Source organism: Vulpes vulpes, chromosome 1 (assembly GCF_048418805.1).
Source record: "Vulpes vulpes isolate BD-2025 chromosome 1, VulVul3, whole genome shotgun sequence".
NCBI classification, from domain to species: Eukaryota; Metazoa; Chordata; class Mammalia; order Carnivora; family Canidae; genus Vulpes; species Vulpes vulpes.
In genome coordinates, this window is record NC_132780.1 from 187337474 (window position 1) to 187354636 (window position 17163).

Genomic DNA, 17163 nt, shown 5'->3' on the forward strand with positions numbered 1-17163 from the left:
ACCTGCAGCACAGATATTTCTGCTTTCATTGATATAGATATTTTCCACTTTTACCTGATCATTCCAAGTAAAATCAGGACAGATGCTCAGTGTCACTCGTAGGACAGTCCGTGTGATGGGCTGAATGGATGCTTCCATTGTAACAGAAGGGATCTGATGAACACATTGTTTGACCTTGAGTCCAATATTCACATGATGCAGCATGTGACCTGTAAGGAAAACATCACACAGAAGAAATGTTTTCAGACAGGAAAAAAAGCAATATAATCTGACTTGTAAATGGGATTTCAGAGAAGGTGGTTTTATTGCTTGTTTTATGATTTGCTATGTAGAATAGTTGACATTCTTGACCTGGCATGTTTGAATATTTTGTAATAGTTAACTTGAATTAGCAATTCATAGCTCTGAAAACCAGTATCAAGGTTTCTTCCGCTATTAATAGGGTTCTTAAAATTACTGAGACTTCACAGTGTTTAAACTACTATAAACAGCTCCACTTTTCTCCTAGTTAGCTCATGACATGTTAAAATATTTAGTATTTTGTGAATAAAGCCATTAATTCACACAAAGTCTATTTCTCAACTCCATAACCACGATGGGAAATGCTTTAGCAATCAAACACAAATCACCCATCCAAACTCATTTCCAGAAAAAAAGTAAAGCTAAAATATAAAATATGGTCAACGTAGCACAAAATTAACCTCTTATACCTATTTTCATAAATGATTAGATCCTGAAGTAGTTATGTATGGGAATGACAGGGTGGGGAGAGGGTCATAAACAGATGTGACCAACTATAAACATTTTTCTACTTGAATTCAAACAATTAAGTGGAAATGGATAATATCTAATAGTATCAACATTTCTTATATTATCTTGAGTCTTCATAATATAATTTTTTAAAGTATGTTTACAAACAAATCAAAATGTTCTATGTTCACCAGAATTTGAAACTAAAGTGATTTTCCTTATTTTGATAAAATGTTTACATTATGTTACCCCAATGTAAGTACTCTTAACTTCTCTAGTTAATATCCTCAATTTCTCTCTATTTTTATTGATACTTTCTACCATTTTGTTTTAAGGTGTTCTTACTATAAGTCGAAGTAACTATTGCAGTCTCTCTTCTCATCATTGGACATTTTGCCAGCAGTAGTCCTCATTTCTTTTCAGCCTGACTCCTTTCATGTGTAATGTCTTTTTTTTTAAATTTTATTTTAAAGATTTTATTTATTTATTCATGAGAGACACCGAGAGGCAGAGCCTGCTTTTCCCTTTGTCTATGTCTGGACTCAATCTCAGGACCCGGGGATCATGACCTGAGCCAAAGGCAGACACTCTACCACTGAGCCATCCAGGTGCCCCTTTAATGTCTATCCTATTCAGAATCTGAAACTTAACTAATCAATACATTATAAGTTTGTCCAATAAAATGTTAAGGTACGTGGAAATGTATCTAGGAATAATTTTTCAACACCATGTGATAAAAGCAGAAGAACAAGTGCTATTTACATACCAATACCAACTGGATTTAAAACAGTAAAATCATTTCTTGAGTAATGTGAAAAATGTACAATAGTTTTCTTTTATAGCTAATAAAATATTTGTACAGAACAATACATTAAAACATTTTTGCTTCCTTCTTACCTATTTCATCTTTCCTCATGTCTTTCAGCTTATCCACAGTAAGATTTTTTTCTTCTAATCTTGTTAGAATGTGTGGTGGTAGGACTGAAAACTGTCTTAAAGGGCTAGCCCAACCCCAAAGCCTCTTGTCAATGACTTTACTGAGATTCAGGAGCCTGTAGGTCATGGCAGGCCAACGTTTCCTCAGAGCAATTTCAAAAAGAGCACGGACAATTCTAGCTGCATTCTGAAAAATAAAAAGGGGGTTTGTGGTTAGATACAGTGTACTTATAATTTGTCATTCACATTAATTTTTTTTCTTTTAAAGATTTTATCCATTTATTCATGAAAGACACAAAGAGAGAGGCAGAGACATGGGCAGAGGGAGAAGCAGACTCCCTACAAGGAGCCTAATATGCAGGACTGGATCCTTGGACGTGTCCAGGATCACGTCCTGAGCCAAAGATGGATGCTATCTTGTCAAATCTCAGATGGTAGTCTCATATCCAAGTACTCAGGAAGCTCCATCTTACACTCCATAACCAGAAATGAAGGAGGAAGAGATAAAAGGTATGCAAAAAATGGAGAAGGCTTTGAAGCCATCTAGAATATAAGATACAGGCAAGGATACCCTGGGGTACATAGTGCAATGATTAAAAGTCTACTTAGAGAAATAAGGAGGACTTTTGGACCCAATCAGACAGTAAAATTAGTGTGAGAAGGGTGATAAAAGGAAACACTGATGAGTTCAGCTACCTGTATTAACGGTTCCCTATAAACCAAGCAACATTGTAATTGCTTTATGTATTTGATTTAATCTGTATATGATCTCATTTAATCTTTACAGGAACTGCATCCGATTGGTCTTGATACTATGATTTTATACAAGAAGATAACAGTTTGGTGAGGTTAATAATTTGACCTAGATCACACATAGCTGGAGTCAGAGTATCTATTCAAAACCAGGTCTAAATAACTCCAATTTGGGCAGCCCTGGTGGCTCAGTGGTTTAGCGCTGCCTTCAATCCAGGGCGTGATCCTGGAGACCCAGGATCGAGTCCCACTTCAAGCTCCCTGCAAGGAGCCTGCTTCTCCCTCTGCCTGTGTCTCTGCCTCTCTCTCTATCTCTCTCATGAATAAATACATAAAATATTAAAAAAATAAATCCAATTTAACTTCAAGATTCTAAATTTGGTGGTCAGAAAAACTTCATTAATAGACATGTAGAACTTACAAGAATTGAAACGCTTTTAACGTCTCTACATTTGGTTTCCATTTATTTTGCCTCCTTCCCTCTATTACTAACTTTGCAGATTATTTTTACTGAAGATTGTTTTTAAAGTCATGAACTTGGAGACACCTCACAATATCAAATGACATCTATGTTTGAAAATGAAGAATGCTAAAATCTAGTCAAAATCCTAAAAAAGAGATGAAATAGAGTGACGATTTTAAATAGCAAATAGGTGATCTGGCTTGAAATTACAAGGTAAAAAACGACTATAAGAGTTAAGGGCTTTGGTTTTACATTTTAAATAAAATACGTATTTTGCTCTTGGCAAATTTGACTACTTTTGTACAGTATTAGAAATTTAAGAATAAAAATGGTATTTAGAAAAATGAGGACAGTTCTGATACCTATTAAAAATTATAGGATGGTTCTTATTAGGTCCAGAGAATGATGAATAAAATGAACATTATGATTACTGTATCTACCAAATAGGTCTTCTTCTAGCATAAGTCCCAGTTGCTCTTGTAAGAAGATGCCAGGCTAATTGTCCCAACTGTGTTTAAAAGTGTTATTTTTCTAGTAAGAACCTATAGTTGTTCCCTAAAAGCTAAAAGAAATGGAAGGAAAAATCCCATGTGAGATACAAGCAGGCATCTTAATCTGGAATGATATAAATTGAGTGGGAATAATGATCAGTCTCTAAAATACGCAGTTTAGAAAAGCTACATATAGGCTTCTTTATAAAATCACAGAATACTTGAGCTAAGAATTTATTTCAGGGGCTAAGAATCAAATTTTAGAAATATAGAAGGAATTATTATTTTACAAAGCAGAGAGGGTGATTGTGGAACTGTTGGTGGCTTACATTTAAAATATAAATCCAACAATAGTTTATCTAATGCATTTGAGGATGATAAACCCACAATAGCTATTTAAGAAAAACCAGGATGCTTTGAGATATAACCTTAATTTTCTGAGACTGACTTTCTAGGCACCAATCTTGAAGAAACCCTAAGTGTTATATTGTAAAGCAATTTGTGTGTCGGTCTTTGATAATACCTTCATAATCTTGAATCTAACAGAAATGTGGCCAGATTATTCATCCAAAACTCAGAAAAGCTTTAACTTTTAGTTAAGTCATTAACTATTTCAATATAAAATAATTAGAAAATGTAAAATGACAATATTATATTATTTTTCAGAAAAACAGATAAAAGAAGTTGGAAACAATGGTTCCTATAGAAGTCACAGGGTTTAGAGATTTTAAATAATATAATTTAGAGATTACAAATTATATATAAATTTGCTATGGCAGGAAATACATGTGTTCTAAGATGCACACACACACATACAAAAAGGTTTTACCACATCCACATTTCTTTTTTTTTTTTTTTTAAGATTTTATTTATTTATTTGAGATAGAGTAAGCATGAGCTGGGGGGAGGATCAAAGGGAAAGAGAGAGAAGTTGATTCCCCACTAGGCAGACAGCCTAACGCGGGGTTCCATACCAGGACCCTGGGATCATGACCTGAGCCGAAGGCACATGCTTAACTGACTGAGCCACTCAGGTGCCCCTACATTAGCTTTACATAGTATATGAAATCATTACCTGGTTCCTGGTTACTTTGATTAAATTACTGAATTCATTCAAACTGTTTACCAATATATCTTTGGTTCATGTTTGCAAATATTTCATGTTTACAGTTATTTCAAAGCACTCCTGAGTATTTATGGCTGTTAATAATAATTTATTTAACACAAAACATACTTTTTCTATATAAAGTCTTTGAACAAAATTACCAACATAAGATACACAGCAGAATAGTTTCTATATTTAAAATAAGTTAAGCTTTATTTCTCCTTAACTTAGAGCAGGCATTACTCAAAAAATGATGAAAAAGGGATTCTTTTTAAATTTTATTTTAATTACAGTATAGTTAACATACAGTGTAATATTAGTTTCAGGTGTACAATATTTGCAAAACAGTATTTAAAAAACTTACATATTTAGTGTGCTGCAATTTAGGGACTAATTTTCTTTCAGTTCTTAACTTTTAAGTATCATAGGGAAGAAAGATTACTTTTTTTTTATCAGAGACTTATACTGAAAATATGGTATGATGTATTGCTATTAAGCCTCATTTAATGTTAAAAAAAGTTTGTTTATATTTCTAACATTTGGGGTAAGTTATAAAGTTTCCACAATCTTTTACTGCACTTGAAATATTCTTGTATTTTTGCCCTTTGTAAGTATAAGAAATGAATTTTATCATTAAAGCAGAAAAAAAACAAATGTTGATATTTTTAAACTCTAAAATGAAAACAAAAGCAACATCAAAAAGAGCCAAACCAACCACCAAATCCCATCTCCATTTCTGATCTATTACACAGAGGACAAAAATGGGCAAATTAAACAGAACAAGTTCTCCAATAAAACGGTAATTGGTAGCATGCCACCATGCAATACATTCACAGTATAGCATGAATTAATTTCTTCAGTCTCTAAAATTAAGTAAGGAAGAGAAACAGGAAGAGAGTAATATTCTTACCTGTGCAACATATGCAGAATCTGATATAAGGGAGAAACTGTCCATCTCTCCTCGGCTGATATAAGTTTGAAGTAGGATGTTTATTTTCCCATAACTGTTCTCTACACCTCCAGGAGCTGCGAGTTCACAGAAATTGTTTAATAAGGCATCAAGCTCCTCTATTTCCTCTTCTCTGACCTGGAAGAATCAATGTTTTTATAAGATTATTTGGGCCGATTTATTGAAATTTTTCATACTGAAACTAAGCCACATTGCATGTTTTTTTTTAAAGCTTCCATTTTTCAACATTTTTCTTTTGTACACTGATAAAATAGTAATTTTTCACAGGTAGCTAATAAAATACAATAAGAAACTATCTTGAGGCTGATACAATTACATTTTATTATTCATCACCAATATTAAAGTTGCCATTGACATATAAAAATTTGATATGCCACAAAAATTAAATCTTCTGACCTCACCATCCTTCAGTTGATGAGATTTCATATTTTATTTGACCAGAGTAAAACCTCTGCCCAAATGGATTAGGGCAAAGTTGAATTATCTTCAAATGCATTCATTACAGTCATATATTTTTATATGGTATAACACATTCATAGCTTAAAGCTATGAAGTACTATGATTCACAGTATTAAAGTTTTCACTGTTAATAAGATTAAATTATAATACAGGTACAGAAATACTCATATCTAAGTTTGAATCATGCATGTCCTTTATATTTTCTTCAGTGAACCTTATATTGCAAATAAACCAAAATCTACATACTGTATTCTCTGCTAGTTTCATTATTGCAAAACCTACTTAAATTATATTTGATTTGCAGTAGAGAGCAAAGAATAATGTCAGGAATAACATAATATCATAATCTAGGACACTGGACACTGTTGATAAATGGAAGAACATTGCTGGTACTCTAAATGGGAAGTGCCATACAGGCTTATACTGTAACAGGAATAACAATTAATTATAAGTTTCTATAAAGGAATGAATGTATATATGCCAAATTCATCTGATTCAAGCTTCAAGTAATCTTACCTTGATTTGATCAAATTCTTCAGCTTTGGAGACTATGGCAAAAATATCACTTTCTGTTTTGTGAGCATCAAAGAATTCATTGAAGGTCTACCAAAGTAAGTGTTATATTAGATTAAAATAGAAGATCCAGTAAAATATTTTCAATTAAAAAGTGACTATAAAATCACATACTCGTAAAGAATATTTGAGCTGTAGACAATGCACAGTTACTATGTTTGTGGCATAGTATTCTTGATCATTGCCTTAAACATCATCAAATTTATCAGACTAAAAAGTTTCCTAAAACATAATTAGCTGGAGAAGACCTTTAGAAGCAAAGAGATCAATAAGATCAGTTATTAAAACCTACATTAGATATCTAAAAAAATGTTCAGCATAACAGTCCAGTCTTGGCTCATTTTCAGCTGGGCATATGGAAATTGCACTATTCGCCAACTTTAAGCTGATGATGTATCATATAAAATTCAGAGAGGAACAGCTAAAATTATGCAACCTGAAAATTTTGGTGAAGGCATCATAATATTACTAGTAAGGGCATACAGAAATTCAGGAAATTGGAAGGAGAAAAATCAGTGAAAGACCATACAGAATAAAGGTAAAGCTGTAGAAAGGCTAGTTCTTGAAAGAGCTGCAAACAGGCACAAGATATAGTTTGGCAGCAACATACTACCAAGTGGGAAAATGAGAAAGGTTACTTAGTGGACAAAAGGAGCACACATGAACAGGTGACAGAAGCAGTAGAGAGCTAGGGGCAATGTTTTGGTTTGAGGGAGACCAGATCACATCATGAGATGATACATGTTAAAAGAAGAAACCTAAAGTGCTATACAAATACAATAGTTATTTGGGGAATGATGAAGAAAAGCTAGTATGTGCACAAAGGTGTTTCCTGAAACCTGTTAAATGCATAAGCATGTGTTAAGTAAGTAGAAAACTTAGATTTCATATTGGCCTAGGTTTTCAAATTTCAGAAGAAATTTCACTTTAATGATTTCTTTTTTTTAAAACAGATTTTATTTGAGAGAGTGAGCAAAAGAGAAAGAGAGAGAGAGAGAGAGAACACATGAGCAGGGGGGAGGGGCCGAGAGAGAGGGAGAAGCAGGTTCTCCATGCAGGGAGCCCAATGCAGGGCTCAATCTCAGGACTCTGTAGTCATGAACTGAGGCGAAGGCAGAGGCTTAACCAACTGAGCCACCCAGGCACCCTTTACTTTAGTGATTTCTGTTACTCTTCATTTTAAAAACAAATTTAGATATTCCAAAAAATTAATATAAGAAAAAACTCCAACTCTTTATAAAGAGGAGAATAAAAATGTGCTTTAACCCACCTTTGTCTTTGAAATTAAGACTCTCTTCACAGGTAATCACTATTAGGTTTTCCCATATATTAACTTATGTAGGTACATACACATGCATATATTCCTTAAGATATTACAGTGGCATGCTATCTTACACAAGATTACATTAAAAGGCAACAAGCAAGGCTACACTGTACAGTCTCAATTATCCTTGAAACCTCTTAAATTGCCCAAATAGTATAATTTGGTTGACGTGATAATTGCAGTAGTTTTTCTAACTCTTCTTTAGCCAGTGTTTCTCAATAATCTGCAATTAATTTTTCAACTTTCATTCACAGGAATCATTAAGTCATCACCTCCTGCTTACATTCATTCCAGCATTCATTCCACAGGCCTTACCCACATGCTCAATGTTTTAGGCTCAGGTGTGTCTACTGACCAGGATATACTCATTGAACAGCAAAAGGGTCCTTATTATTTAAAGTCTTATTTTTCTTTTGTGTTTATTTAGCATGTTATTTAATTCATATAAGTTAAATGCACTTTGTTCTATTAGTTGCTTCTATTATTTTGCATTAATACAATATTTTGAAGTCTAGAAAGTATTTACATCTAAGAACATATTGTATTTGTTCCACTTGGTATAATACCTCAATGGTGTTGTATTTAATATAGTAGTGGCTGGCGGTTCTACCCAAGTCAGTTGAGGAAAAATATCCAGTTCGCTCTTCAAAACGAATCATCCGAGCTTTGTCTAGTTTTCGACCAACTTCAATGACCAACTGCTCTCGATGCTTTGCTAATGTTGGGTCAACCTGTAGGGAAAAAAATATATGTAAATGCTTGACTACTTCTTTAGAGAGTCATCATTTACAAATATATATGTATATATGAAAATTAAAATTTTCTGTTGATGCTTTAGTTAGAATAAAATTATAATTTTTAAAGAAGTACATTTTTATAAATTTAGAACATAATTAGAAAATATTTTAATCTGTTAAATAAAGTAAGCCTTAAAAATTCATGAAGATTATTAATTTTATGTTATCTTTAGGTAATATTTTAGAATATGAAATTCTTAAACGGTCTTATAATCTTTAAGAATATAAAGATCAGAAATCAGATATTAGTAAAACAATCTGTCTTCTCTGTCCAACACTAAAATAGGGATTTTAAAATATCAAGCCATATTTCTACTTCATCAATTATTTAGTGAACTTACAGTGAGGATGATTTCCTCTGTTAAAGATATAAACAAATAAATGCATAATTATCCTTTCAAGAGTAAGACTTTAGTGTTCTAGCAGTTTTCATAACTGCTGATAGAAAGAACCACTTTGTCCATAATAATAATAATAATAATAGAAGCAAAGAGTAAGATGAAGTTCATAAGATATATTTGAATAGTTTGGAAATCATTATCTAATAGCCTCTTTCTATATAGAAAGGACATTTAACACAAGATATTAACAAAAATTCTTAAATATTGTGATGTGTGAACATGTGTGTGCATGTATACATGTATACAGGCATATACTCCAAGGCCTAAAGGTCATGCTTTCGTCATGAGGAATAAATATGACATTTAAAGGAAAGGGAGGGGAGTATAAAAATTCTTTAGAAATCAATTAATGAATTAATACTTCTACAATTCATTCTCACTTAGACTTTGATGGTAGCTTATTCATACACCAAATATAGCTAAAATAAATGTAAAAACCAGAAAAATGAGGCAAAGGAAAGTCAAATGTAGGGATGATGGAATAAAAAACCATTAGCAAATACAAAAGTCATAAATATTTGCTATAAACGATGTACTGTATGTATCAAGTTTATTGTATAAAACTATTTTATTCATTACATGTTCTAAACCATTAATATGATGGATAACATAATTTGTATTAGTTCACATGAGTTTTATGGCTATAAATTCCTACTAATAAAATATAAATATGTAAGTAAAAAAGAAAATTAAAAAAACAAGAGTCTCTGAATTCTAAAGAGAATAAGACCATCTCAAAAGGAAAAAAAAGGGCAGCCCAAGTGGCTCAGCGGTTTAGCAGTGGAAACCCGGGATCGAATCCCACGTTGGGCTCCCTGAATGGAGCCTGCTTCTCCCTCTGCCTGTGTCTCTGCCTCTCTCCTATTTATTTTAAGATAAATAAAATCTTAAAAAAAAAAGAAAAAAAAAACTCTTTATACTACAAAATCATACAAAAATGACTTCTGATACTAATCTAGTACTTAAAAAATCATTGATATGTTTATTTTGACCCAATATTTGCAATGGCTTAGCCCATAAACATATATGTTGTTCTCTGCCTTCTTCTACCCCATCAGAATACTTTCACAATGTCCCTATTTTCATGAGCCCATATTTGTAACAAGATGACTTTTTTTCCTCCTGAGCCTTCAAGTTTCCATTTTTCCATGGCAGAATCTATAGCACAGGAAAAAGAAAAATGACAAAAAAGATTGTCGAGTCCTTTGATGATACAATGGAATATATACAGAAGCTAGGTGGATAGTAAATGGAGGAAAACTAATTATGAGTTCAATTCAACTTTGCTATTTTGACTTAACAGTAGTGAATATCTATATGACAATGGTGAAATAATGTTTTCATTAGACAACTGATTTTATCTGTAATTAGGAAGCATTTACATTGTATAAAGCAGAGTTCTAAAGAAAGGACAAGATCTCACAGGGTCTGTAAGCCACGTGGACCACATAACTCGAATGTGCAGAGGAAGAGGTGGGACAACATACATCCGATTTTGTTACCATGCTCAGCGGAATTAATCCACACCTCCCAACTTTTTTTTTGCTGCAAAAAGCTTTATTGTCTCCATCTGGTCCAGGATGGTTAAAAATCTGCCTAGTGGCTACAGGGGAAAAGGTTCAGGCATAAGCCCAGGCACTGGGGGGTGGGCGTGGGGGTGCCAGAGGAGCCCCTCAAAAGCTGCTGGTCTCCAGAGGCTCCTAGTCATGCTTGAGAGTGAGCCTTTCAAAAGGATACTCAACCAGCCCAACCTGGGGGGTGGCCAGCCTGCGGATACTGCTAATACTCATTAACACCATCTTTTAATTTAGGAATAAGTGCTTATAAGGGATGTGATAAGAGGAACATACTTCCTAAGACATAAGTTATTATTAAAAGGGATCTATAATTTTCCTCACATCTGGTTTACTTTAAAACCTAATTCATTACAGTTTTTAAAAACTTAGTTTTTAAAAAATATTAATATCAAATGGAAATGTACCTGAATAATATATTCATAATAAAATAAAGATTAACTTTTTGGTATCAGTGAGAAAAGAGACATAAATAGAGTGAAATAATTACAGGCAGCAAATTTAATTTTCCTTTGTGTTTCCTAAAAAAGACTAAAGCTTTCTGTTTTTCTTCCAGGTGCCTAATTCTATTCAGATGATGCAGAAGTAGCAAATATTTATCCTCATATCATAAAAATATTACAGAACCAAAAAAGAAGGTTTGATTTTCTTTTTAATAGATGAGTTTTCTACCTGATAAGCCTTGTGACTGATCCCATAAACTAATGGATTTGCTCTCATCCGTACATAAAGGTAAGTGTAACTTATCCACTTCACTGCTTCCTCCACATTAGTCACTGTTCCCAGAGCAATCTGCAAAGCAAAAATATAACAAAAATTAAACTAATGCGTTAAAGTTGGATACAAACATTACATCAAAGGCCATTTTGTCAAAAGTTAAGTTAAAATACATCATTATACTGTATTTAAAAGAAAGTTAAGTACAATTACTGCACATGACACTTCTCCAATTAGTTAAACATCAGTCCTGCCTCATTTAATTGAGAACAGTACATTGGAGAGGCTATGTTTCAAAACTGAATCTACTCCATATTATGCCATTTGACTATTTTTCTCTATAAACAGAGTTTCACTCCACATAGCATTGAAAGATTTAATTTAAAAACACAATAATGACATAGAAAAGCTGTGTAATAAAGAGAAAGGATTCTTAGAAAGTGGTATTAAAACTAAAATGCAATGAAAAGCTTTCTTAAAAATATATTTCCTTAGCCACTACATCTATAGGTGATCATTTACTTAGTGTTCCTTAATTTAAAAATTCATGCAAGTTGTGAGATTTCATAGTTGTATAATTTTTCCCAGTACATCTGGCTGAAAAAAAATCAAATTTCTTAATATTTAATCGAAGGAGAGATGCATTCTACCTAAACTATTACATATTAGGAGAAAAAAAGGAAAACTAACTCTTTCATTTTAGCACTGAATATTAAAGAAAATAAAACTTTTATGTTTGATTTATTCCTATAATTTTTAATTCTGTATAACTAATTTTTGTGAAATAAATGTGGATGCTCACGAAGATGAGCTTTAGCAGTACAGAAATATCATTCTACTATTATATCATACTATTAGTTATTACAAAAGAGAAATGACTGCAGTGAAAATGATAAGGCAGGTTCTCCTTAATTCACTTTAAATTTATACTAACTTAAAATAAGTCAGAGAGGGCAGCCTGGGTGGCTCAGTGGTTTAGCGCCTCCTTCGGCCCAGGACATGATCCTGGAGTCCCCTGATGTTGGGCTCCCTGCAGGAGTCTCCCTCTGCCTGTGTCTCTGCCTCTTTCTCTGTGTCTTGCATGGATAAATAAATAAAATCTTAAAAAAAAAATAAGTCAGAGAAAGACAAACACTATCGGGTTTCACTTATACATGGATTCTAAAAACATTGAAGTCATAGAAACAAGAGTAGAATGGTGGTTGCCAGGAGTTGAGGGGTGGAGGAAATGGAGAGATGTTGGTCAAAGGTATAAACTTTCAGTTCTAAAATGAATAAGTTGGGGGTATGTAATGCACATCATGGTAACTACAGTTAATAATACTGTATTGTATACCTGAAATTTGCTATGAGAGCAGAGCTACAATGTTCTCATGAAAACAATAACAGCAAAACGGTTATTACGTGAAGTGAATATGTTTACTAACTTCATTGTGGTAAATATTACACAATATGTACATATATCAAACCATCTCATTGTAAGCTTTAAACTTACACAAGGTCCTATGTCAATTAGATCTTCATAATCTTCTTACATATGACTAAGTCATTCATAATATAGGCAAATATATACATTTCCTAAAATATGAACTGTAAAATTTTCTACAAAATGATATTCTTCATATTAAGACTAAAATATAACTAATAAGGGAGTTGTGCCACACTCCCCAAATATTTAACAAAGAGACAGGTAAAACATTTTCCAGCTTGTTGAAGTAAAGGAAACTAGTTCAATGATATAGCTAAAAATCTGAGAGTACCTCCCATTTGTGATTCTATTATTTGACAGCAAAAGCTGTGTGGATTCCTTTATGCTATAGATATTTTAAAATAGTATCACATGACTGCTAAGAGTAGAAAATTTTATAAAGGATGAAATAGCTCACTATTATTTTCAAAATCAAATTCAGTAAATTAACATTAATAAGTACCCACTGCTATTAATGATAAAATAAAGGAAAGGAGGAAGTGGGTATCAGAGAGTAGACCAAGTCATTCAAGTCTTCTAAATGTTCACCCAAAGAAACAGACTACCCTGAAAAATGGACGTAAATTCCAGACTACATCATTTTTCTAGATTAATCTTTGAATGCCACCTAGTGACAAAGACAAAAATTTACTTGTAAATATCTGCTGTCACCTAGTGGCTATGTAGTACAGGAGCTTTTTATAATAAAAACAGGTATTTTTCAAATCTCTTTGCCATACAGCCATTCATCTCAATAATCATACCGTAAGTCAGTACAAGTCAGTATTATGTAAAGCACAATGGATATGGGAGTAAATAGAGCATGATCCTTGGTCTCAAAAAGTTGTCTAGTCATGTAGGTGAGACACACGTAATTAATTAAGATGACACACATGAAACTACCGTCCACAGCACCTAGCCTGTAATACATATTCAAAAATTATTTTACTTAAAAATACCTAACATAAGAAACTTATAAAAGTGCCATTAAATATACAGTATAGTAGAGTTTTATGTTCTGTTAAGCAGAAAAAACAAATTCACACGAAATTTGGTTATTTATTTATTTTAAGATTTTATTTATTTATTCATGAAAGACACACAGAGAGGCAGAAACACAGGCAGAGGGAGAAGCAGGCTCCATGCAGGGAGCCCGACGTGGGACTTGATCCGGGGTCTCCAGGATCATGCCCTGGACTGAAGGCGGTGCTAAACTGCTGAGCCACTGGGGTTGCCCCGAAATTTGGTAATTTAGAAGTAACACCAAAAGTATCACTTTGTACCTAATTTATGTGTTTAAACTTGAGTCTTTAAGGTTGTCTTAATTGCTTTCTTGTGTGTTTGTTTTCTTAAACTGGTTAAAATAATCTAAAAATGAAATAAATAAATATAATAATCATTAATGTGTATGTATCCTTTAGTAAATATGTTGAGAAAAACATTCATGTATTTATTCAGCTAGGATTTGCAAGCTGGCAGTAAGTATAAGTAGGACTGAGTATCAAGGGACCATGAGACAATGGTAAGTGATACAAATCATTTACTAAATACCAGCTTGGCACAGGCGCTTAGTAAATTTTCACAACAATCCAATGAGACTGTCCCTATTTCATAAATGGGAAAATTGGGACTTTATAGGTAAAGTGAGTAGAAGGAGAGTCTGTTTTGGGGCAGATGACATGTGTTGGAGAGTAAGCAGGAAAAGTACTGGGAATGCTGGTCAGACTATGGAAGCCTTAAATCCAAGGACAAGGTGTTTATACTATGTCCTGCAGAGATAAAAAAGATTCCATATTGCATATGTGTACGGTTACCGAAAAATTAACATATTTTAAAGTATATACTACAGGGACGCCTGGGTGGCTCAGTGGCTGAGCATCTGCCTTCAGCTCAGGGTATGATCCCAGAGTTCTGGGATTGAGTTCCACATCAGGCTCCATGCAACAAGCCTGCTTCTCCCTCTGCCTAGGCCTCTCTATCTGTGTCTCTCATGAATAAATAAATTAGAAAAAATAAAGTAGATACTACAGAGGGCTAATACAGAGTAGGTACCCAGTAATGTCTGCTAAAGACAATTTAATAAGCCTCAAACATGCCTCAGTGTTTCTCTCAGTGCAAAATTAAGTGGCTTTATTACAGGGTTGAGACTTGCGACCTTTTGGCGTTAGCATTAGAGAATCAGCCCCATTAGGTATCAATCAGCAAATTTGTCTCATAAAATGTTTGTATTATTTAACATAATATTTTCTTCAGTTCTTCTAAACTAATGGTCAGAATAGATATTCATGTTATAAAAGATATTGGCAGAGGCAATATTCCTAATCTAACATAACCTTTACGTTGATCACTGCCACTGAACAGTTTTGCAAAGATTTGGGGAGTCTAAAGACTTAAAATTCCATTACCTTAAGAACACAGCACACATTCACTTTATAAACTAATTTCACACTTGATTTCCACAGATTATCAAATTTAATTTCATATTCAACCATAATTTAAGGGAATTTGTTTCCTTAACAAGAAAAAATATTTGGGAGCTATTCCAAGTAGACCAAAATATGAGAAAAAAGTTTTAGTAATGGTCTGTACTTCACTAAATGAGCTAAAAATTTCAAGGTATCTATTTCATTATTTAAATGCCTTTTATGGCATTAAACAGAATTATGGTTATAGTTAGTTGACATTTCTGAAAATGATGTACCTAATAAGTACTTTATGAATATGAGGTAAATCTATGGACTATAATCTATTTTTAATTTTTCAGGGCTTGACCAAATAGTTTCATTGTTAAGGAAATGAACTCTTTTTTACAGACTGTAGAATAGATCTATACAATAGATTATGCTTTCAGAGATACTGTTGACCCAGGACCTAGCTATTTAAACCATGCAATCACAGCAGGTGATGGGGATTGAAATTGAGCTACAATAACATTTTCTTTAGAGTCAAAATTTACTTCCAATATTTTTTATTTTCTTGTAATTATGCTCTTAGAGATCAGCATCCTTCATGACTTCTAACTTCTTTTTTTTTTATGACTTCTAACTTCTAATCTAATCTTCCAAACCCCTAGTCTTCTGATCCCAGATCAACTTTTGCCATCTTCATGAACCAAGCCTTTCCTAATAGCCTGTGACCAAAAGTATTTTCTCATTCTGTTGACTCCTTCTACAGAAATTATCACTTTCCAACATTATTGCACTGTGTTTTTGTAGCTTTTACTCCCTGTTTGGACTATCTGCTCCTTAACAGAGGAGACTGCATAGTGAATGTGCTCTGGATCCTCTAAAGAGTTGTAAATAATGAACAGAATATAAGTGAAATTTTACAAGCTCTTTAGAAGTAACTGATACAGGACTTGTACACAACAAGTAATATTTGATTGCAAATGTTGCATTTCTTCATTTATTTGTCTATTTAACATTTACTTCATTTATATCCCATCATCTATATCCCATCTACTTAAAAAAATTATTTGAGTCCATTTTAAAGATAAGCAAGGATAGAGAAGTAGGAAAGTATTGAATGCCAGGGCAACAATTAAAAATATCATGAAAACAGGGAAACTTCATTTGAATGTTTGACACACAGACTCTTAAATTAAGAATGTTTATTCTCTTTACCAGTTAATATGATACCTAGACTTCCAGAGTCTGCTATTTAAATCTTAACACAAAATGCATATACACACATGAAACAAACTGTAATACTGTAGCTCAATTTAAGCAATTCTATTCCGTAAAACAAGGTTAATCAAATGACCTAACATAAAAGGGCTTTATAAACGTTATAAAAACTATAGAAGTACAAACAAATATAGCAGGTGTTACTACTATTTCTGTTTTTCTAGTTTGTATAGCTTTGGCTAGATTTCTGGCCTGTAACAAAACCCCACAGTTTAAAAGTACACTCTTAGCAAATAGTACTGTTGGTTATCACTTGCATCCTATACTGTTTTGAATTAATCGACAATATTGTTAGTCTGTTGTGCCTCATGACCATGTGATGGCGTAAGCTATATTCCTGAATACTACAGAATACAATCTATTCAACCTTATATTTACTTGGTCATTTTTTCAGCTGATGACTCTATTCCAATCTTTTGTTCACTGGATCTTACCTCTGCATTTAGGTTATCTGCAAGGCTTTCCAGAAACTGACTCTCAATTGGGTTTTGTTGAGTGAGCAAAGTGAGGTAATGGCTGAGTTTGTCATGTGTTGTTATGATGATTCCTTCCCCAAATCTGTCAAATTGTGGTCTTCCAGCTCGACCAAATATCTGCATGACATCTAAAATTCCAAGGTCAACAAAGGAGCCTCTTTTTGCAGCATATATTTGTGTTCCCTAGATGAGGAAAAGTTAATAAGAATTTACATAAACA

General features: G+C 33.1%; 1 protein-coding gene across 3 annotated transcripts in view; it reads right to left on the reverse strand.

Moving 5' to 3' along the window:
* The window catches only part of ASCC3 (activating signal cointegrator 1 complex subunit 3), a 340865-nt gene that overhangs the window by 118912 nt on the left and 204790 nt on the right, over positions 1–17163 (reverse strand). For all 3 annotated transcript variants that reach the window (XM_026002925.2, XM_026002927.2, XM_026002926.2), the window contains exons 16-22: positions 16902–17126; positions 11269–11388; positions 8391–8555; positions 6444–6530; positions 5409–5585; positions 1648–1873; positions 55–209 (exon numbers count right to left, since the gene is read on the reverse strand). In XM_026002925.2, coding sequence (XP_025858710.2) covers positions 55–209; positions 1648–1873; positions 5409–5585; positions 6444–6530; positions 8391–8555; positions 11269–11388; positions 16902–17126 — 1155 coding nt within the window. The remainder of the gene's footprint in view (positions 1–54; positions 210–1647; positions 1874–5408; positions 5586–6443; positions 6531–8390; positions 8556–11268; positions 11389–16901; positions 17127–17163) is intronic.